The sequence below is a fragment of the Lathamus discolor genome, chromosome 1 (assembly GCF_037157495.1).
Source record: "Lathamus discolor isolate bLatDis1 chromosome 1, bLatDis1.hap1, whole genome shotgun sequence".
NCBI classification, from domain to species: Eukaryota; Metazoa; Chordata; class Aves; order Psittaciformes; family Psittacidae; genus Lathamus; species Lathamus discolor.
The window spans coordinates 126,524,966-126,549,355 of NC_088884.1; the positions used below are offsets into that span (position 1 = coordinate 126,524,966).

Consider the following 24,390-nt stretch of genomic DNA (forward strand, 5'->3'; position numbering starts at 1 on the left):
CCGACTGCATAAGACTGACAATAAAATTATACAACAGTTTAAGAAGAGAATACAGATTACCGAAACCAACTGGATATATAGAAGGAGTCTGCACAATGGGATACAGATCTGTACATTTGAATTTGTGTGACAGTACCTTCCTTTTGCTTTGTGAAAATTGCTGGGGTACCTTACCGTAAATAGTTGGGACGTCAGGGTTACGTACATTAGCAGAGGGGAAAAAAACCAAGCTGGCAATTTACAGTGTACTGTGGTGACAGGTTTGAATGTACAGTGAATAAACCAGGGTGGAGACAGTTCTTATGGGGAGCAAATTGACTTTAAGACAGACCTTTTCATTACATAGTTGTCAGCCATATATTTTAAGATTCTGTTTCTAGACTCTCTAAGGAAGTAATAATGCAGTGATTTGCAAAACCTATGTGATCATTTGGTGCAGATAGGGGCACAAATTTATCAAAGATGAAATTCTTCAGAAGACAGGACACTTGCTCTTAGTGGGAAAAAAAAGAAAGAGTAAATCCTATAGGATAATGTCACAGGTTTTACTTTTTAAATTTGATGTTTTATAAAGATGGCGATGACTCATGTTGTTAGAATGGATAAAAGAGAAAACAGTGTCTTGCAGATATATTGAATGTTAAAAGTTGGTACATTTAGAAATACATTTTTTAAATCTACTTGGTTGTAGAGTGAAGTATATAAAAGATTCTGCTTTTTATTTCTTAAAAAATCAGTGAGTCTGATCCATATTCATTCTGGCTACATCAACATTTTTTCTATGCACAGCGTATAATCTGTCCCTCAATTTATCTTTAGCTGGCGCAACCTTTAAGTTCATGGGTTTTGTCATTATTTTATTAATCTATATCACTTGCTTGACATTTTAGCAACTCAATTTCAGTTTCTTCTATTTCTGCATTCACTTCATGTGGGTGACCAAGTCTGTCTCTCACATTACACATACACAGATTACAGTTTTTAGTTTTATTAGAACCTTTTATTATCTAGGATTAGTGTCAGCTTCTGCTATTTGCTTTAAGAAGCTTTGGTGCAGTATCAGGAGTCACTGCAGAGAGCACTGGGAGCAGTAACCACTAAGGCAAGGTATTTGAATTTATTCACTCTTCTGAGGTGCCTTTATGTGGTATCACTATGGTGGAGAGGGGCACTCTCCTTGATTAACAAGACATTGAAATTCACTATAAAAAGTGCACAAGCCCAGCTCAAAGCTGCACTCAGTAGCTCACCTGTCATTTCTGGGACTGTCATTCTGCCAGCAGCAATGTGGCCTCTTCCTCCTTGTCTATCACCTCCCTGACTCCACAAGGTCAGCATGACCCAGCGCTGACTCCCCAGCTGACGTTTACCCCGGGTTTTGTACACTGTGCCAGTCGGTTTGGCACGGAAGGTCAGTTTGTCTAACATATCCTGCATGAGATGGATGTCTCTTTCCGGCATTCATCCATTTCTCTTCAGCAGTTCAGCACAGAGCCTTTAATGAGTCTGCATTATACAAAGAGATGCATGGTGCAATATGGCATTCACTGGATACAGTTATAATGACCAAATTTCACCCGTTTCAGGCAGATGATTTCTATCCTATGCTTTCCAAAGCATCGGGCGTGCAGCAGCATCTCAGTTTAACAATAATCAATGCGCAGTGTAATAAATTCTTTACACTGAATAACAGGTGACACAAACATTCATTATATGACACTGAATAAATGTATCATAAATTGGAAATCTTCCAGTCTCAACATCAGCGTACCTACTGCACCCGTCATCTAGCACAAGTGCTTTCCCATTTTCATTTCCTAAGTGTCTTTCTGCATGCTCTCAAAGCTCCTCTTTCCTTTTCTCAAATCCTTTAGTTCCGCTGTATGTATCACTCTTGCAGTGTAATGATTCCAGACCCTGCTATGTAATTCATTTGTTTGCAATATACCACATTTGTTTCTAATGCAAGTAACTTCATGTTCCTTTTAAATATGTGTCATTCTCTCACCTTGAAAATTCATAGGTAAGATTATCTCTTTTCTTCCTCTGCATGTAAATTACAAGAAGTTACAAAATTCTTCACTGGCTACAGTTTAAGCTGCTGCTACACTTCTTTTAGTGCACTTTTAATTTGTAATCTTTCACATTAACCATTTACCTGCCTTTTCCTCAGCCTGGCTTTTATTGCTTTTATTGCAAAACATAATTTTGTTGGTGTATTTTTTTGCACTCCCACTCAATCAAACTATCTTAGCACAGCAATCTGACCTCTCGAGTCGCTTTTGGATCAACTGGCTTTTACTTGCAATATTGTTCTTGTATTGTATAGTCAGTGAGTCTGTGCAGAACTTCTCATGTGGAAGTTTAGCAACCTTAGCCTTCCAGCCTTTCTGATATTTTGTGATTCTTTGTCCTTCTAAGTTTTTGACAAAAAGTATTTTACAGCTTCCCACTATAATTGCTCACATAATATTATGCTACCAGCAGCTCAAGTGTGATTGCTTAAGTGTCTGAGTAGGACATCTCATGAAAAATTCGTTTTACAAGCATAGCTTTGTACTTGACATTTCTATACGGAAGCCATTAAACAAGAGATTAATTCTTCTCCTCTGGGCTCAGTGCAGTTCTTATCTGTGTGAGTGATCCCGTTGAGTACAAAAGGACTTTTCATATCAGTCATGATTGTAGGACTGGACATATTTTGGAGACAGTTTAAAGCCTGTTCAGCAGGCTTGTGGTGTGGAGTGGAATACATATCCTGTGCCAAGTGGTCAGGTTCGCACAGCTTATTGCTCATCACACTCCAGTGAAAATCAAAAAGCCATCCTGTTTGTCCTCTTCATTGCTCTTCCTGCAAAGCAACAAATGTCAGAACACGCTGTAGAATAAGAATGAATGAAGGGACATTACATGCAGTTTCTTTCTTTTTTTTTCTTTTTTTTTTTTTTTTTTTAAGTAAGTGCAAGAGCTATGAGTTTGCTGCTTTTCCAGTCATTGTTTGGGAGTTTTGCGAATTGTCATAAATGTTCAGAACTTTCACATCTAAATAACAGGGAGGTTCTTTATTCTGTAGTAGCACTGGAAAATCTACAGGTTAGTTATAAAGTATCATTTGTAAGCATCTGCCAATTATTTTGCAATTTGAAGTCTCTGTTTTTTCTTTATCTTCCATCTGATTCATCTGCAGGGATTGCCTTTCAGAGGCTATTCACTGTGCCAAGAGAAATGCTCGAGAAAGATGTACCTAAGTAAATTAAAGAAATCCTGCATTTCCCCAGTGATTTCTGGGGCTACATTTCTTCTGTCTGTAACAATTTAGTTATAAGCATTCTCCATGCAAGTTCATCTTTATAAAAGGACATTGTGTTTTGATTAGTTAGAACCTGAAGTCACAAAGGGCATGTTGTAATTAGATTTACTTCAGTATGAATTGAAAATGTATTGTAGTAATCAGAATCCCCAGGGGAAGGTTTCTAGTAAAATCTCCATTTAATTTATTCATATGTGGAAAGAACAGTCAATATTTGAGATATGAAATGTCAATAAAAGTAAAAAAGTATTAGCATTTGGTGTATGTTACAGTGCATGACCTTGCCAATTAGAATATTGCAGCTTTGTTTCACAAAGCTTCTATGTGCTTTTAAAAATACAATCTCTAAAGGAAAGTAGAATATCACTTAAAAACCGAGCTCCCTAGTTGTGAGAATGGGTAGTTTAATATAAGATACAATCTAAAAGATATATATATGTATATATTTAAAACTATCGTATAGAAGTGAGAGGTAAAATATCCACAATGTTTTTTGTTACCAAGAATGAGGATGAGAGAATCATTTTTCTAACATTCAGGCGTATGAGGATTCACTGGCATCCTAATGGTGGCAGAGGACACACTGCCTGCTGTTTTATCTTCTCTGCTGGCTTGGATAAAATATAGCAATATAAAAATTGTTATGACAGGAAAAATATGACAGGATGTCATTCCATTAACTTGATGCCCTCTTTAATAAAATTCCAACTTATGCATGGATTCCTGTGATACCGACCAGCCCTGAGTTTACTGCTAAATCCTGAATCAGCGGCAAAGGGGAAGTTCTTATTTTCTAGTCAGCTCTTCAGGGATGGTACCATCTGCTTCCATAGCCCCAAACAAACCATCTATGTAATTCAGAAGAAAAATGCCCCTAAATGGGGTAATTTTCCCTCAGGAGCTTCAGTGTGACAAAGCATACAGCATAGGATCCAGTTTCATGTTGCTTCTTTGATAAGAAAGCACTGCCTGGAAGCCATGCAGGTCCCTGTTGCATCATATGGCTCTTGCCGACCTGCCGTCAACAGGAATGTGTTCCTTCTCACCCCTTGCTCTAAAACTCATAAGGCAAGTGTTGACCTGCATTGATTGAGTTGCACATTTGAGTTGGACTTTCTTCAGCTTGTTGTTTCCTTCCTGTTCAGTGTAGATCCCTTTGCATCCCCCTTCCACCACAACTTCAAGGAATCAGTGAGCAACGTTTACATCTTTAGAGCTGGCAATGTATTTACTGCATTAAAAACACGGTCTTCGTAGTGTAAAGAAAAACCAAACACGTAGTTTCCATTACAAAATTCCTGCTTGTAAATTTAAATGCACTTTTCTTAAATATTCTCTAAAGCTAACTTTAAATATCGAATTAGTTTTCTATATTATTTGTAGAAAAGCCTGAGTTAAAGTAAATTCTGCATGTTTATTCAATGAATAAACAGGAACATGGGGAACATAGCAAATGCTTTATATATCTATCTACATGTCTAGTACATTGACTGTTTCTCATCTAGAGCCCATTTTGGGGTGAAGAGGTAAAAGGTGTTTGCTTACAGTATCCTTTATCTGTGCCTTCCATAATTTCGCAGTTCACACAAACACACACAGAGGCACACACACACGGTCCAAACATCTTCATTATTATTTGTATTGGTTTATTCATCCTTCAGGTCTCCTGTGATGGCTGGAGGTCTATTTGCCGTCAACCGGAAGTGGTTTTGGGAGCTGGGAGGCTATGATCCAGGATTAGAAATATGGGGAGGAGAGCAGTATGAAATCTCCTTTAAGGTAAGTCATCAAGTCACCTGATACAATACTTCCTTACTTTTTGGGTGCAGGACTGGTAATCAAGATGCTTTCATTCCATGGCAGGGGGGTTGGAACTAGATGATCTTAAGGTCCTCTCCAACCCTACCTATTCTATGATTCAAACTGGCTTTTATCTTTTAACTAAAATTAATTTAGTACAATAAGACTCTTCTTTAGGAATTCACAATTATTTCACAGAGAATTGTGCTATAACAATATGCTCCAGAAGCCATACAAAAATCACTTTGAGTGCAGCTCCCACTGAAAGTGCAGTAGCTTACTGCCATCAAAGAATAAAGCTCTGCCTTTTTTTTTTCTTCCAGTCTTTTCCAAGTGGAAAAGTCTTTTCCTTCTCTCAGGCTGCATTTACTTCATGTGCAAGTGTTGAGCTCAGCTCAATAAGCCAACAGAGAACTAATCCAGAAAAAAGAAAACTGCATAATTTTCTGCTGAGATCAATAAGTTTGATCAACTCTGGAGGTATGATCTCTTGGAGTCAGCTAAGGGAAATGGGTGGAAATGGAAAGATACAATTGTAGACAAAAGTACCCCTTTCAGTAGCAGTGAATCACTAGATCTGCTCAGCTGCTGTGAGCTGTTATCTACAGACCAGCTTTTCAAAATCAGATGATTTTTCAATTGCATTTGAAGTATCGTAATGACTAAATATGTAGGGAGTTTTCAAAGGCTGGTGTTTTGTTATATCTTCATATCCTCTATGTTATATCCTCATGTTATATCTTCATATCCTCTATGTGGACATGCATATCCAAATCAGTTACTTGGCTTTTAGATGTTGAGTTGAAAGTCCTGTTACTTTCCACGTGTAAAATAAGTATTTGGATTACCTTGATGAGAACTAACATGTCTAATTTAGAAAACTGAGTTTATTGTGTTGCAGTAGACCTGTAACTTGATAGAATTTCATTACATAGATGAATTGAGTCAAGCACATTTGGATAAAACTTAGTACTGAAATCAGAATTCACATTTAGCTTCAGGATCTTTCCAACCTACTTCCAAACTCTGGCAGTGTAAAGCTTAGTAAATAAATGTAATATGTCAGCCATGACTAATATCATACATCTTGCTTAATCTGAGTTTCAACAGCAATTAAAACAACAGAGCTGAGGCAATTCTGTTGACTGAAACATACAGTGTGACCTGGACTGCCAGGCTGTCTTTACAGGGGTTATCAAGAACAGCAAAATAGTTTGTATTAACTACATGAGCTACTCTCATGTTTCTCCAAATAAATTTTATATGCCAGCAAAATAAAACAGGAAGGCAGAGGAAACCCAGTAGCTAGAAAGTGTATTTAGAATATATTGATTTACCTTCTGTCCATTCACATTGTTTCACAGGCAAATGTAAGTAGTCCCGAGTAGCTGTCACAGCAGTCTTTGACAGGTCACCCATGATTTTATTATCCTATTAAAAATATTCTTTTTCTTTTTATCATCACAAACTATACTTGTAATGCTCTCCTGTCCTTTTATAGAAACCATGGTTACAGCACTGGAAATTGAGATACTAGGTTGTCCCAGTGTGTTTTGTTCAAGTGATAGGTTTTTTTGGAGGCAGCTGTGTCACACTGGGTCTCATTTCAGTCGTATCTTCTGATTCATTTCACTGGTATACGCTGACCTTAGGGTCCCTGTCCTATCTTATTAGTGTTAGAAGAAGAAAAAAAAATACTCTTTAGAAATTGTTGCCAAGTAGAAATAACTTTCTATTGGAAGAATTTAACAGAGGAGAGTTTTAAAAAGAAGACTCTTGTTTGGTCTGGAATAACAAAAAAAGGAGAGAAAACTCATAGAGGCAAAAGGGAGAAACAGAAAGGATTGGTTTTTATATCGAATCACCAATATCAGCTTGGGAAAGGCTTCTGCTTCAATAGTTTCTACTGTAGCTATAGATTCAATCGTCTTAAAACTTACTTAACTGAAAACAAGAAGTTAGCTAGCCAGTTCAATTTAATTCACAAAACTTGGAAGAATGGTAGACTTGCCATCTCTCTCTTATTCACAAAGTCAGTGAAAACGGCAGAGGACCAGTGTGGTTCAGTTTCCTCAGCCGGCTGGATTGGTCTGAACCTATGTCATACCTTTTTGGTATGTCTTACCTCTTACATCTGTGGCCTCTGGAAGCATGGTAGAATGGGTGCCCTGTGTTGATTCCATGTCCCACATTAATGTAGTTTTCCTTGGCAAATGATTACTTGGAGTACCCTGACTCAAGAATTTCTCTAACTACCAGATTAGCTATTCTCACACATTCCTCTTAGATTAAGCAATTCTTAAGTATTTTGTAAAAATATGACGGGTTTTTGTTAAGAAGTTGCAAAAAGAAGCCTGTTTGAAATGTCCCATAATTGTGGGAAGTTTGTATTTAGAGGACTGTTTCAGGACGATCTTTAATCTCAGAGGCAGACATGATGTTCCTTTTATGTTTTTCCACTATCTTGTTATTAACTTGGAGATCCATTTGTATGAAACCTGCAATATAAAGGCAAAGAAGTAAACAATTTCTCTGCTATGAACATGCTGATGACATGACCTTCTCAGTGTCAGACTGAGGGTTCTTATGGTTAATTCAAATGCAGCGATGTAATTCTGGAAAGATGCTCCATGTGCTGTTATGTGCTCCCTGAAATGAAGTAGCGTCTGGTTCATCTTGAACCAGTTGCCCTGCTCCGTGAGCTGGAGTGCAGAGTGCTTGCAGATCATTTTTGGTCCTCAGTGATGCATTTTAAACTCTATGGATTGACAGTCTACTGTAACCCTTATGCTTAACATTTTAATGGTCAGTCCAGGTACTGTAGAATCCAGGTAAGCTATGGCATGACTTTAATTAGCACCACTGTTTTGATGCAAAGTAAAGCTTACAGACATGTTCAGAAAGATTTTTCACGAATGTTTGTGTCACAGATCATTTTTATATGTCCAAATTCACTGGTGGCAAATGCTGAATAACATTTAAGAAACAGTAAATGTTTGATATTCTCTGCCTAATTTTATTTGGAGAAGAATTTATTAGACATTGGAATGAAAATTTACTCCACAGAAACATTCACACATTATACAGTTCTTACTTACTTAAAGATCTTATTAAGGTAAAGCATCTTCTCAGCCAAAAGCCTCTATACTACTGTACCAGAGACTTCCATTGTCATCCCCACAGCTCAAGTTACAGAAGTGTTTGCTATAAATCAGGTGGGAAGCCATGAGTTCCAAGTGTGGGCTTAGAGAGTCAGAGATATTGGATCTTTCAGAGAAATATGATGGCTATGTCTGTGCTAGACACAATAAAATAGTTTGTCTAAAGTCCTCTGACTTAAGGAATTATTAGCTTCTTCATCATGAACTTAATATCAACTACTCTGCTCTGCTCACTGTAATATTCTACTGCACTTTGCAAACCCCAGACACACAAGGAACTGAAGCCTGGTACTGGATCTAGAGCTGCCATACAAGCTCAAAGGGATCACTAATTGCTTTATGAGTTCAAGAAGCTAAGACAGAGTTCAAGGACTGATTAAAAATTGTATTAGCAGGACAAGGGGTTGCCTGGGGAGTCAGGCAGCAGTTCCTGACAAGAAGAGGTCGAACCAGATTTAGGAAAGGTATTCAGGCTGGGAGGCTTGGAGGGAAAGTGTCAGTTTTGATGTTTTTCACTTGCTGTTCCACTAGACGTGACCTGGGGTGACAGACACTAGGCTTCAGTGCAGAGCACGGTCCTAACCAAAAGTTAAGGGAGGAGGGTTGCATTATCTCATTGTACAGGGACAGAAGGTGGGTGGTGTGGGCAAAAATAAATGTGCATGTGTTTGAGGGGAAAGGGTGTTTGATGGAAAAAAAAGATACCAGGGAGAGTGAGTCTGCAGGGAATCTAAATTTACTGCAGCATAATGTAGTAAGTTTCTTCAAAACACAGTGCGCTTTATAATGTTTCTGTGACATTTGAAATTGTGTCATAGTAGGAAAGGAAACTTCCTCGACTTCAGGCATGATTCTTCCAGGTGCTTACATTGTCAGGAACACAGGATGACAGGTTAAAAAAAAAACAGAAAAAAAAAAAAAAAAGCTGCTGCTTAAAAATTTGTTTGACCTTTATTTCCCCAGCTACAAAACCCAACATATTTCTCCGTTGTTCTTCTCTTGCTTGCTATCATTACTGCTTGGACAGCAGCAACTGTAGCACTGGGTGCCATGCTGATTAGCTGACTGCTCTTTCCAAATCAGGGGACACATGCACATTCAGTGGATGGTGAAGCAGACACAACCCATGTCTCAAAGTATGACTTCTTCATTAAATAGCTTCTTAGATTAAGTTTTACATAAGAAATAATGTGCAGCATTTTAATCTTTGGCAGTGTAACCTCAGAATCAATTTTTTTAATGAGAAAGATGTATGATATCTTGCTGACAACACTGTTCAGCGTGTGCTAGACTTGTGAAAGCTGGCAAAGCACTGAAAGAGACCTGATTAATAGTGTCGCTGCTCAATAACCAAGGAAGCCACTAGCTAGGAAATCCTAAATTTAAATCTGTTAGGCAAAATTTATGCAGCAATCTCCAAAATATAGAGTAGTGAAAGTTACTGATTTCTACTGATTTCATGTGTTTGCTGAAGATCCTTGTCATGGGTTGACCCTGGCTGAACACCAGTTTCCCACCAAAGCTGCTCTGTCACTCCCCACCTCAGCAGATCAGGGAAAAGAAAATATAACAAAAGGCTCATGGGTCACTCACCAGTTACCATCAGGGGCAAAACAGACTCAGCTTGGGGAAAAATTATTAATTACCAACCCAATTAGAGTAGGGTAATAAGAAAATAAAACTAAATCTTAAAGCACCTTTGCCAGACCCCTTCATTCTTCTCAGGCTTAACTCTCCATTTTGTTTTACCTCCTCCCTGCCAACAGAGCAGGGAGATAGTGAACTGGGGTAGTTCATCACATGTTGTTTCTGCTGCTCCTTCCTCTCAAGGACAACTGCTCACTTTTCCTGTCCCAGTGTGGGGTCTCTCCCGCGGCAGACAGTCCTCCATGAACTTCTCCAACGTGAGTCCTTCCCATGGGCTGCAGTTCTTAACGAACTGCTCCAGTGCGGGTCTTTTCCATGGGTTCAGTCCTTCAGGAATAGTGTGGGTTCCCTACGGGATCACAAGTCCTGCCAGCAAGCCTGCTCCAACATGGTCTTTCCACAGGGCCACAGCCCCCTTCAGGCTAACCTTCTTCACTGACGTTGGTGTCTGCAAGGCTGTTTCTCTCACGTAGTCTCACTCCTCTCTGACGCTGCAGGTGCACAGGGGTTTTTTAGCCCTTCTTAAATCTGTTATCCCAGAGTTACCACTGTCACCAATGGGCTTGGCCTTGGCCAAGTAGATGTCATGGAGACACCTGGTATTGGCTTTATTGGACATGAGGGAGGTTTCTAGCAGCTTGTCACAGGAGCCACCCCTGTAGTCCCCTCGTTGCTAAAACTTTGCCATGAAAACTCAATACAGTCCTTTACATTGGATGTTCCTAAGGCATCATAAATCATACCATAACAAAAATGCTGGCAGTGATACCCTAGCTTCTTTGAAGCTAGTCACCTGTATCTAGAGTTATTTTATCCTTATCCATGCTGACACACTTTCCAGCACCTCTAAGTTTATTAATCCCTTTCTTTATCATCATCTTCATCATTATTAATTCCCTCCACTGCTGGAAATCTTGACAGGAGATCAGGAGTGGGGGAGCACTGCCACTTGTTAATGCAGTTGTAATCTATATGAAGAACTGACAAACATGGAATATCGCCATTTTTTCTCAGCATTTTAGAGAAGCCAGTGAGTATTGTTCAAATACCCACAGTCATCAGTTCCCAGTTTACAAGGTACAGTTTTAATATCCTTGACAGAAATCCCACTGCACCACAAATGGTTTTCCTGTTTGTGAACCCACTGACTGCAGATTTGCAGTCAGTGATCCTATTTTTCAATTTTTTCTTGCATTTAACTGAACATCCTCACTACATGGAAAAATTCTCAGGATAGAATTCTTTCTCCTCTTTTACAACTGCTAAATCTGTACTTTTGGCTTATATTTCAGGAATAGTGACCGAAAAATCCCATGAAGTTTTTATAGTCTTATTTTCTACAACTTTTTCAGCCCCATTATGATAATAAATCTCTCCTATTTGTAGTCCATCCCTCTCGCACAATGCAGAGAGCACCTAGCTAACAGCTTTCCATGACATACTTTATATTCCTCTTCCAGCAGTTTACTGTTTGGTTTATTCATCCATTTCAGTGTCTCTCACTGTTGTCTGTCTTGTTACTGACTCTCAGAAGCAGTGTATTTCTCAATTACTTTAAAGCCTGATCCAAAATCTATTCAGTCTCCCCTCAATCTTTTACATAATTTGCTGTATATTTATGTTCGTGTTCCACAGCAACACATCTAGACTAGACTAGAAATCATGAGTCTCTTACTACAGTAATTACGATTACAGTGTACCATATGGATTGGAGTCTCATTCTAGCATGCATAGTCTTTACATTCTCCAGATTGTTCCCAAGCTGGATCACTCATAAACTAGATAGGTGAGGAAGACAGAAAAAAGAAAAGAGGAGAAAGGGAAGGGAAGGGAAGGGAAGGGAAGGGAAGGGAAGGGAAGGGAAGGGAAGGGAAGGGAAGGGAAGGGAAGGGAAGGGAAAAGAGAAGAGGAGAGGAGAGAAGAAGAGAAGAGAAGAGAAGAGAAGAGAAGAGAAGAGAAGAGAAGAGAAGAGAAGAGAAGAGAAGAGAAGAGAAGAGAAGAGAAGGGAAGAGAAGAGAAAAAAAGAAAAGAAAGGAAAGGAAAGGAAAGGAAAGGAAAGGAAAGGAAAGGAAAGGAAAGGAAAGGAAAGGAAAGGAAAGGAAAGGAAAGGAAAGGAAAGGAAAGGAAAAAGGAAAGGAAAGGAAAGGAAAGGAAATTACAAGTGCAAACGGAGTTCAATTTTAAAGACAAAGCAGTGATGTGAAAAAAGGGTGATTCACCCAAAATCCCATGAGAGCTGTAGAACAGAGCCAAAAAAATGCGTCTGTGACATCTAAGCTCCAGTTAGGAGCAAAGACACATAACCACAGCTTAATCTCTTTTAAGGCTTGCATTAATGCCTGCCTTTTGCTTTCGACCATCCTTATAAACGATTTTGCAACATTCTGTTGGATGACGTATGTAAACATACACTGTGATATAGTATATTGTTGACTCATAAACTACTCTTCTTTTGATCTTTCCAAGCTGAAATTGCACTGTTTTGGTTTTTATACCTCAGCTGCAGACCAGATTCATTGCTTTTGTGAGGAGGAGACATTAACGATCTTGAGAGTTTCATTTCTTAGATAAACAGAGAGGCATCGGTGTTCTGATATCATTTTGCCAAATGTCCCACACCACCTGAATTCCTTTCGTGGTACACTGGAGGTTTGTAATATTTAACACAGAAATCATTCTCCAATTTCATGCACTTAGTGCATGTGACATGAAAGTGCACATTTTAAAGACAAAGTTGCCAGAATAGTTCTTCCCAGAAAAATACAAAAAAAAAAAATGCTTTAAAATCATTCTGAAGCTGGAAGATGAACATGAACAGCTGCTAAATGTCCTTCAGGGCAGCCAAGATTCATTTCAATTACCCTGCACAGTGCACTTCAGGTGCAGCACAGCATTTTCAAGTTTTACATCTATCAAATATAAGCCTAACACAAAGTGTTATTTCCTCCCACATGTGATTGCCTCAGCATATCTAGTTGTATTTGTCTCCACCACCCCACCCCTTTTCTTTTGCTGGTATCCTACTACGTTAGAAGGGATGCAATATATGTCTACTTCAGCTCTCACTGTCTGAGTTAAAGTAATACTGGCCTATACGTATATTTCTGCTTTCTTGTCTCTTAAACTTCCATGGCTGACCTTTGTCTGAGTCAAACTCGTACACTACCCGGTCTTTGAAGGCTATGAAACCTTGATTAATCACTGTAATATCCTGTCTAGCCTTTGAAATAACACCTTAGTTTAAAAACCAAGAACAAATAGTAAATAATAGGTCTGCACTTCCATTGGTGCACTGGGCTGTTTGAAGACAGCCACAGAGAAGAGGTTCCTGCTAAAAAAGGTACAAGTCATGTAACATAGAAATCAAATATTAATAGAGAGGTGAATAACTGTTTTTTGTAATGATGACATTATCCAGCTTAACACTATAATTTTTATGGGGTTTTTAATATGTTTATGAACACGTTTTCCAATGAATTAGGTAACATGAGGTTAAATGGGTGAGGATTTCAAGGTTTTCCTTAAGAAGCGAATTTTACAAAATGTTTTCTGAAAAGAAAATAGTGGTTATGTCTACATGGCATTGCAAGACTGCTCCGGACAGTAATGAGCTATTTTGGCATGGAGGCAGAGCGTTCATTTGGGTCTCTATTTCCAACCCACCAGTAAATTTCCTCCCTGAGAAGGACTGTGCTCACTAGGAGACTGTTCAGGATAATTTCACAGATAACTTCAGGATAACCACAGAAATAGGTACTGAAATACTTCTGATTCCATCAACATACTGGCAGAGTGACGCCCAGGATGGCTGCTTTTATTACCCCATGCCACTAACCTGCAAAACCTGTCTCCTCTTCTGAGATGCTGGTGTGTACCAGAAGCACCTACCCAGAGCTCCTATGCCTTGGCTAGGCTTCCCAGGTGACTCTCAGTTGTACCCAGCTGTGGAAGGGTGTCTATAGAATTTTAGAACAAAGCCAAGCATATGTAGCACAGTCAGTCTCAGGGGCTGAACTGCAGCGTGCTACCTTCAGCAAGTGCTTTAAGTCATGCTCACGCACTAAGTTGTCCCATATTGCAGTGTTTAGCATCCACATGTTCAGATTACTAAAACTGAGTCTCAAGGTTACACTGCCCAGGACCAAGCAGATATACCCACTGTAACATAAACAGGCAAGCACAGCAAAAGATGCCAAACTTTTGCCCATTTTCACTGTTGTTTTAGATGAATGGAGTTTATGTGTTTGTTCTTCTCTGATTTCAAAAAGCCAGTAGCTACAGCCAGCTGGGTGACAGAACAAAAGAGACTGAATGAGAAATGTATGGTAAAAAAGTGTAGAGATGCACATTGTTTTCTGCAGGCATCACGTAGAATGCCAAGTACTTGTGATCACATCATATTTTCCTATACCTCTTTTTTTTAAGAGTCTGGTTATTGTTGTTTTTATTCAGAGTGTATCAGCTTTTGGATTAATTCCTTTCTGAACAGAAATTGTTGGTGAAACTTTCAGTTGTCTATGTCTGCTCTGCTTTAGCCTCTATTACAAACTGATTTCATGCCATTCTGCTCCAGAGTGCATCAGATACACAGAGCTAAAATTCCTGCATATACACGTAATGCAGGGGCCTAAGTTCTTATCCAGATTCATGGCAATGTTTCATGAGCATCTATATGTATGTCCACCTAAAGAGACATGGAAAGGACAAGCCCTTTCTCTTTCCCAGCTTTGGAGTGGTTTTCTTTTAAATGGGAGTGGGGTTTACAATTTCTTTGATTTTAGTCTAAAGGCTGAAAACTGAGACCACAAGTGTTCCTTATGTGAAATAACAGCTATTTTGTTCTAAATCTGCGGGGAGCAGAAATTGTTTAGCCAGGACTAGGAAATAATTTTTACAATACCAATGTTTTTACTCTGAAATAAACTCTTGTGTGATTGGATTTAGGATACTTTAAGATTTCTGCTTGGGAGTTTTCCAGGGTAGTTTTGATGCTGCTTTCCATTTTTCTGATTTGCAAAGTCAAATTGCTTTTTCTGAAATCAGAAAGTTGAGAATGTTGTCAGTAAGGTACATAAGTCATCTAATGGCCATGTTGGAGTTTGGTGTCTCCGCATTGCCAGAGCATAGAAAATCATGCCCATAGGTTGTCGTAATTGCCATAGTTCTGAAACCTTACTCTCACATGCACTTGGTAGAGACTAGTCATGCTGGGTGAATAATATCTTACTTGCTGTTTATCAGGAAACAGCTTAATTTTTAGAGCCATGAAGTACTTGCAGCTCAACTGTTTTGGTTGCTCAGACCTGAAGCATCAAACTTGTATACTCCAGGTAGAATCAACTAGGTTGGAAAAGATCTTTAAGATCATCAAGTCTAGCCATTACCCCAGGACTGCCAAGACCACCACAAAAATGTTTCCATCTGTTTTAGTATTAAAGTATTAATGATGAAATGTAGTGGCATTTTCTTCTTCCTCTGTTATGTAAATTTGATCAGAAGTGAATTGATTTTTGTTCCTTTTTCTTTACAAAATGAAGAGTGCGCTTACTAAAGAATAAAGAACATCTTTACTAAATGAAGAGCACCTTAATATTTAAGCACTGTATTCGCTATTCAAAACATAAGCCAGGTTTTGCAGGGGGGGGATGCTTCTGATTGATGGCCTGTTTTACTCACAGAGCCTTCTTTAAATTTTCATCCCAGGTGTTTTAAAACAACAGACACAACATCTTGGTTGCCTTTCAGGAGGACTATTGGTAGATATTCTAAATACATGTTATGATTTTATTTGAACATACTCTGCTTTTGCACAGTGAGATTCCAGGTAGGAAAGTCTGCCATGTTACCCAATCCCAGTTATCATCATACTGAGAAGGCCACCACTATGTGAGAGGGGCTCAGTACAGAACAATGTGTCATTTTCACATACCCATTACTTAAAATGCCTTTTTTGCCTCATTTATTTCCAGGAATCATTCTTTCACTTGCCTTCTTACTGCTTTCCAGGTATGGATGTGTGGAGGTGGCATGTTTGATGTTCCGTGCTCTCGAGTTGGGCATATCTACAGGAAGTATGTCCCATATAAAGTCCCTTCTGGAACCAGCCTAGCACGGGTAAGTAATTTAGTCTTGCTGGTTTTTGTAGCCATTCACCATCATTCTCCTCATTCCCTGTGAATTCGTTTCCAGTAAACCATTAAAATGGAAAATTGAATGGGTTTCTATATTTCTGAAATGAGATGTGTAATTGCTGAAATTATGCTGCCTTCCAGAGATAAAATTGCCAAGAATAAAATGGAAGCTTAAAAATACAGGGTTGGACATCTCAGCATAGAAGCACGCTTCATGCTGAGAAACGTTTCATAATCTAGGAATAACCTAAGGCTTATAGTTCTCGAATTGCACAGTTGCCAGTCATAGTTTTTACAAGCAGGACCAATCTGAATGCACATTTTCTGTTGGTCAACGGAACAGGTAGAATATCACAGAAGAGGTGTTTTCTGAGACAAAAGGACTGAGTAACAGTGATTTGAGTGATTGTCTAATTATTGTATAAAACCTGGTTGTGGAATACAGCCAGCTTGGAGCCTTGTGAGTGAGAAATCGCAAGACCTCTAGACATTTTTGAAGGACTACTGAACACATCCATATCCATGATGTGCTCAAGAGAAAATGTTCTGCAAATTTCTGGAGATGTTCACGGGATGTCAAAAGATGAGAGACAAAGGACACAGATATAGCTTCCAGGCAGATACTAGTATTTATTCATGCTTGAGTTTAATCTTTTCTGTTTTAAAGGTTTGGGGTGGTTTTTTTATAAAATGGCATTAGTATTAAAGTCTGCATATTGCCATAGGGTAATATTTTATGAATCATATTTTTTCTTAATAATGAAAATGTGGTATGGATAACAGAATAAATCTTTTGCTTTAAGGGGAAGATATTCTTGGTTTCAGTACCACAGGACAAGGCTTGCTGTAGTAACTGGAGCAGAGGAAAGAGGCTGTCTGTGCTGCCTGCCTGACAGCTGCCTAGGTAGAAAGAAGGATTTACCTTAAAAGAACACCAGTGCAGACAGTGTGACAGCACAATACAGTAATGGTATTAGTGGTGGCACTAATGATAGTGACAAAAACTGTATTGACTAAATTGTGAGATTAAAATCTTCCCCCAGTATAACTCTGTGTAATATCAGAGTTTCCCCATCCAGATTTTTGGACTGGGTGAAAGAAACTGCTTCATTTATGGTATCCCTTGCAAAAATCACATGCTACTTGAAATAAGAAATCTAAAACTCAGTCTCTATTTTTCTCTATTACACACAAAGTATCCCATTAGAGAATATGCTGTCTTGTGCATTATCTGCAGGAGCAAAATACAATCATTTCTATTTGGACTACTAGCATCTCATGCAGTTCTACGCTTAACTAGCATTTGCGGAGGCACTGTGAGTACTTAGAACCATCAGGTAGCAACAGCCTGCAGCCCCTCTGTAGTATTTAATTTAGCTTGATTTCAATAAACCTGTAATTAAATATTACCAAAAACCATTCTTAGCTTTAAAAAATAATTCTTTGCCAGTGCACAGAGTGACTATATCTTGTGGGAAAAGATATAGTTTGCTCTTAGAGAAGGTCTTATCCTTTCCATTCAGATAATAGATATTTTCTTAAATGTTGGGCTCCAAAACATGATGCTTAGGTAAATTTCTAGCATATATTTATCACCAAAAGGAAATTCTAAGGTTCCCAGCTTCTTCCCAGTACAATATTCTAAATCAAATAATTGATGTTAGGATACATTGCATCAAAGCTGCCAAGAGCATAAGATCTGTATGTTTTAGTTTTGGGGCTATCTCAATAACTAGCCAAGGAAGAGAGAGTTTGGTTCCTGCCTCATCAAATTGTCTGTCATTTTAAAACTAAAAATACTCTCTTTTCCTCATCCAAGCCAGAAAAGGAAAAGAAAGGAAATACTAATCATAAGTGTGTCAGCCCCTTTGGTACAGACAGCCTGTGTTCCAAATAAAGTGCCTTAAATGGAGCTGTTAGCCGAAATAATACTACGGGAGTACACTGAAGAGTGGGCTGGATATTTCAGCTATCTTTGCATTATCCTTCAAATATTATCTTACATCCTGAAAGGTTATAGTCTAGCCCTTATGAATATTTTATCTAAAACTTCCCTCCTGTTCAAGACTATAATGAATAACACACTCAAGAATATCTGGAAGTATTATTCCTGCTGCCAAAAGCAATACTTTTCACTACTATGTAGTTTCCACAAAGGTTTTTCCTAAATCCTTTTCCATCTTCTGTATGTAAAGAAGGATGCTGGAGATGCAGTTCATAAAGGAATGAGTCCTGTGAAGCCGTGTTGTGATTGTGTAAATGATCGCAAGAGCCCCTTCATTAACCTTGTACAGATACTGTGTTAAAGAATGAGAGATTCTCCCATTCTATCCCACAGCAGCAGCACGAAGGATATGGAGACTAGAGTTACAAAGAGGACAAAGCTTTTAGACAAATTCAGGCATAGCCCAAATCACATCATGGGTTTACTTTCAAGCTGTGTCAGCTTATGTTTGCCCTTAAAAATAATGCTTAGGGTGAGCATTTTACCTTCCCTGGGGATTTCACATTTCTATTATCTTTTATCAGTAAGTTTCAACACAGTTTCAAGCAGCTACATAACACCTGACAGATCTAGATATATTTTTAAAGAGCTTTGACCTGGCATGAGGATCATATATGCTTTATTAAAGGAGAGACTTGTCAAAAACTCTATTCTACCTCCCCATCAATAAGTAACCATTAGTGTACCACACACAGTGGTATGTATCATGACATCAATTTTGTATGTCCTTTTCATCATATTTCTTATCTTCATATCTGTCACTCAAGACCTGCAAAGCCTGCATGTAGTTTTCGCTGACACATACCCCATTAATTGAAAAGCATCGTATGAAATCCTGTCAGTAGAACTGTTTGGTGACACAGAGCAAAAGTAAAGCAAGCTGTAAACATGCATAGTAGATTTATAAAACAGAATGTGACAGCCAAATGCAGATAAAAAAGCTGAATATTTTTGTGTGGAGGCATTTTAAGATGTTGCTGCTTGCCAAATGCAGTCAGTCTCAAATTTACAGGTAATTGGGCATCAAGATTAATGGGCATGCAGATGTCAACTCTGACTCCACGTTATGATGTGGAAGCACCACATAATTTTTCATTCATTCCAAACCTGTCAACCTCTGCACAAAACTGCAGTGACTAATAACTTATTTTCCCTGTTTATATTAGGTAACACATATAGAAAGCAAACCCCAAAATCTTGAAGTCGTATGCAAGGTGTTGCCCTATTAAAAACTTCTAATTGCGTTACTGGATTATTTTAGTGGTATTCTTGACTTTTGTTTCTTTTTAACAATTCTAGCTAAGCCGTTTTCTTTTAGCCAGTTACCTGCGAAATTAGACTTTAAAATCTTTAAATCAGTAGCTTTTTCTTGTAGGTGTACCTTAGTTTGCTATTTATTTTATCTCGTTTCCCACTGGAGGGAAGGGTTTCTATTTGTGATTCTATAAAAGCCATAAGAAATTTACCAAAGCTCACTGATCCACAGGATATGCAGAGATGAACTCAGAAATTCAAAATAAGGAAGGAGTTCTTTTCTGTGAGGGTGGTGAGGCACTGGAACAGGCTGTCCAGAGAAGTGATAAATGCTCCATCCCTGGCAGTGTTCAAGGGCAGGTTCAACAGAGCCTTGGGTGAGGTGTCCCTGCCCATGGCACAGGGGTTGGAACTAGGCTATCTTAAGCCCCTTTCCAAACCAAGCCATTCTATGCTTCTACAGAAATCTTTTTCGTTTGCAGGTATTTTATGTAGCATCTTAGTATTAACTCCAGAACATTAGAGCATTAGGCCTTTTTGAAGGGAAGGACAATCCCACTGAAGTTCAAGTCTGGATGCTAACCCAGCAGTGTGGTGAATCCTAACCTTAGGATGAACTCCTCCCTGCACACCAGCACACAGGATCCCAGAGCGCAGTGATCCTCTGACCAAGCAGGCACAAGCACGATTACATGTGCCTCATTACACAATGTCGCTGAATTGGAATTTGCACAAGTTTGGGTTCAGGAATTCAGCTGATAAAGTTGGGTTTAAATTCCCACCTGCACCATTTGTTCAGCCTTTTCATGTGGCTTCAAAAAGGATCTTCAAAGAAAATTGCTGTAGCTATACCATCCGGTGCTGTAACCATATTTGCATTTTGGACAGAACTTCCTTTAATATTATGACCAGTTTGGTCTTCTTTATTTTCTTCCCAGCTGCAGATAATGTTTGGGATTTTCTTAAAGGAGCCCATGAACACTTTTTTTTTCAGCTCTAGGCAAGTTAAAGAGCCAAGCAGAATGAGTTAGGTAATGGCTATGTTTTGTCGTGACTGGGGTGCAAACCAATAGACGAGGTGTGCTGTTAAGCACTGCTGGCACTTTCCCAGTCACTCTGTAACACAAAAAAAACTATCACAAAGTCAGTTGTGATTCAGTAGTCACAGTAAGCAGCTGAAACATCATCTGAGAATAAGTAAATTATTCAGGAATCAAGCAAGAATCACCTTCTTGCAACAGTGCAGCTATGACATAATAATTATGATGATTATACAATACATCTTTTAAGTTTCCGTTATTTTTTAACAGATTTATAAATTCATTATTAAAATTAATTAAACCAAGACCTCAAACAGAGCACTTACCAAAGAAAATCTTTGCATTAATGTCTTCTAATCCTTGACTACAAGAAAGTCAAAATAATTTTTTAAAATGTATTTTTTTATATTTTCTCCAATCTGAATACAAGTTTTGCTTTTGAGATAATAAATGCAACAGGACAGGCAGCTTAGGTATCCAAAAGGAATACAAAGAAGATGTAGAACTAGATGTTTCTGGACAATAACAAGATCAAAGTGGTGGTATTTGCTTTACAGGATTCATTCAATAAGCTAGCACTGGAACCCAAGTCACATGGCTAAAGAAATCTATTTGGAGTCAAACCTCTGAACTCTCTTCCAGGCCCAGCTGCAGAGGTTGGCTGTGGTCTGTATGTGCCCCCAGAGTATGGGTGTGTAAAACAAGCACAGCAGTAGCCAACAAATCTATGAAGATGCTGTTACACTGTCACTCTGCTTTTTGCAGCTCCCCTGCAACCAGCCTGCAGAGACACATGGCTGAAAGCTGTGGGCAGACAGCATCCTTCCAGGGACTGTGCCAGACCCTGCCCTCCCAGCCCTGCAGGCTGGCCTCAAGGGAGCCAGTGAGCAGAAATGCAGTCTTCAGTCAGTGGGCTGGGGTTTTTGCTTTATTTCACTTTCTGCCAAAGTGTACACCATTGGGGTTTTTTTTTGTTTGTGTGTTTGTTTTTGCAGTGGAGATGAAAACCTGTGTAGAAAGAATGAAATCTTGGCTGTTTGCAGATTACATCTGTGGAATTTCAGTTCTAGGTATTTGCCCACTACAGACTAACTAGTCTCTTGCTTCTCTGCCAGCTGTGCTAATTCTTACAGAATTTATTTAAACACACCACCAGCTTTGTCACCTAGTTAGCATACTCTCTTCCATGGAGAAACATTCCCTTTGCCTGCAGACATCTCTTTATTTGGTCTGGGGGTTGTTTTTTTAACACAAAAATAGTCTATTGCTGGAATGAAACCCAGTTAAGTTTTAAACAAAGTTAAGTGTAAAGGACCGAAATACAGTGCCCAAGAGGGAGAAAGACTGACAAACACTAGTACTGTCTAAATTAAAAGGGAGTTAGGCAAGAAGGGGAAAGGGATGAAAATCCACATTTAGACTTAACTAATGTGGGCAGCTTAGATATTGAGACCGAACGTCACAAAGCTGTAACTGGTGTCCAGGAAATGTTGTATTGTGCATTCACTGCAGAAATACAATGAAATGGTAGATGGCTTTGTTCCAACACTATTGGTAGGACCTTTGCATGAAATTGAGGGTCCCATTTTTCTCCATGTGAGTGCTCTAGAGTTTTGTACCCTGCTGCCTCTGTTATACTAATCTATACTTGTCAGATGGGTTCCTCCAGTCATACTTTGTTCTCCTCCTCCATGATGATTGATTGTGACATTATGCTACCTGTATTCCAGAGAAACATAACATATAGTTGTCTTGGCTGGCTGGATCCCTATGAGTTTTTTAAATACATTTTATGTAAAATAAATTGTCTATTCTATTCCTTCCAGGCAGATGAAATTCATCTGCTTCCACAAGTAATCAGGACACCCATTTTCAAGTAGCAACACTGTGCTTCACAAAATAAACAATAAGAAAAATAAATTAGGAAGATTATGTAGATGATGTGAACGTAACCCCACTGGAATTTTACCAGGAAGGAAAAGAGATTAGTATGTCAGTTGTTGCAGAGACTGTTGTGTTATTTTTGGCAAATAAACAGTTATATCCTCTCTGTTTTACAACTGAAATACAGTCAGGCTTCAGACGTGCTGTGGTGATTCATATTTGATTGGTATAATTGAAAATGATTTTTGATGTTCTGGCTGATGAGAGAAATTACTATCATAATAGAAAAGACTACACCAGCTGGTGACATCCAGCTTCCCGGAGGATGTTCAGATTAAATGTTCTGACAACAGGAACTTGTTACAGGATCCAAACGTTCCTGTAATAGTTTAATATTGACAAAAGTAAAGTCTGTGGATTGCAGTCAGGGTTAGTTTCATGTAAACAGTGAGACAGGCACAAAAGCAGAAAAGAAAAGGTCATGCAGGTGAAAGACAGGTTGTGCAGGTGAAAATAAACCAATAATGCAACCATTGTACTGCTTTAGTGCCACAAGATAATAAAAATCTACTTTAGAACATCTGGAAAAACTGAAAACAGGAATTACTGCTGCATCTGGAATGTCAGTTGAAAAAGACACAACTGGAGGATGGAGCTGTGCAGGCTTGCAATGCAGAACAGAGTCTCTCTCTTGCTGTCATTGCAAGCCAGCATACCAGTAACAGTTGTGAAATGTAGAACTACCTCTCATGTTAGAGACCCATCTAGTTAAACCTTGTTTAGAGGGAATATTTATGAATCTGTCCTTTTACATGTCCCTGCCTCACTCCACTTTTCCATTCTCATGGCCAGCATCTACTTTCTTCTCACTGCATTTATTTGAGTAATATCATGTCTCTTGAAAATGACAGATGATCTTACGCACTTAAAAAGAAGGGACAGTCATTTGATCAGAGAGATGTATCTTCCCTGCTCACTGAAGAAAGTGAAAGGGACAAAATGGTCCATGAAAAATGTCCTCTTTTCAAGTGGAGAAGTCTGCATTTATCTCTCTCTTTCCAGTCAAGTTGATTTAAAGTCTTTTATTGAGGTCCAGTGTGCGGGTTTTAGCTGTAGAGTTAATTGTCTTCACAGGAGTTTGTGTGAGGCTATGTTTCAGATTTGTGCTGAAAACAGTGTTGATAATACTGGTAATTTGTTGAAAAACAAATGTTTTCATTATTGCTCAGCACTGCTTACACAGAGTCAAGGCCTTTTCTGCTTCTCACCCCACTCCACCAGTGAGGAGAGTACAGATACGTAAGAAGTTGGGAGGGGACACACCTGGGACAGCTGATCCTAATTGACCAGAGGATATTCCATACCACACGGTGTCATGCTCAGCATATAAAGCTGGAGGAAGAAGGAAAGGGGGGATGTTTGGAGTGATGGCTTTTGTCTTCCCAAGTAACCATTACACATGATGGATCCCTGCTCTCCTGAAGGTCGCTGAACCCCTGCCTGCCCATGGGAAGCAGTGAATGAATTCCTTGTTTTGTTTTGTTTACACGCACAGCTTTTGCTTTACCTGTTAAGCTGACATTATCTCAACCCATGAGTCTTCTCACTTTTACCCTTCAATTCTTTCCCCCTTTGAACCGGTGGTGAGCTAAGCGGGAGAGGGCCACATGGTGCTTAATTGCCAGCTGTCCTAGGTTCAGCAGTATCAGTCATTTTTCTCCTTCTCAGTAGCTGGTGCAGTGCTGTGGTTTTCACTTTCAGCCTGGGAACAGCGCTGATAACACCAGTGTTTTTAGTGGCTGCTCAGTAATGTTTACTCTGACCACGGACTTTCTGAGTCTCATGCTCTGCCAGGGAGGAGGGGAAGCCAGGAGGAAGCAGAGACAGGACACCTGACCCAAACTAACCAAAGAGGTATTCCATACCACAGCACGTCATGCCCAGGATGTAAACTGGGGGCAGTTACCCAGAAGGGTTAGATCACTGCTGGGTTTGGACTGGGTATCAGTTGGCAGGTGGTGAGCGGTTGTATTCTTTTCCCTTGTTATTTCCCTTATCATTATTACTATTGGTGGTAGCAGCAGTGGTTTTGTGTTATACCTTAGTTACTGGACTGCTCTTATCTCAACCCGTGGGAGTTACATTCTTTTGGTTCTCC

At 39.1% G+C, this 24,390-nt stretch overlaps 1 protein-coding gene across 3 annotated transcripts in view; it reads left to right on the plus strand.

The window, feature by feature from the left end:
- GALNTL6 (polypeptide N-acetylgalactosaminyltransferase like 6) overlaps positions 1-24,390 on the plus strand; it is a 463,438-nt gene that overhangs the window by 412,148 nt on the left and 26,900 nt on the right. For all 3 annotated transcript variants that reach the window (XM_065665243.1, XM_065665244.1, XM_065665245.1), the window contains 2 exons: positions 4,972-5,089; positions 15,925-16,032. In XM_065665243.1, coding sequence (XP_065521315.1) covers positions 4,972-5,089; positions 15,925-16,032 — 226 coding nt within the window. The remainder of the gene's footprint in view (positions 1-4,971; positions 5,090-15,924; positions 16,033-24,390) is intronic.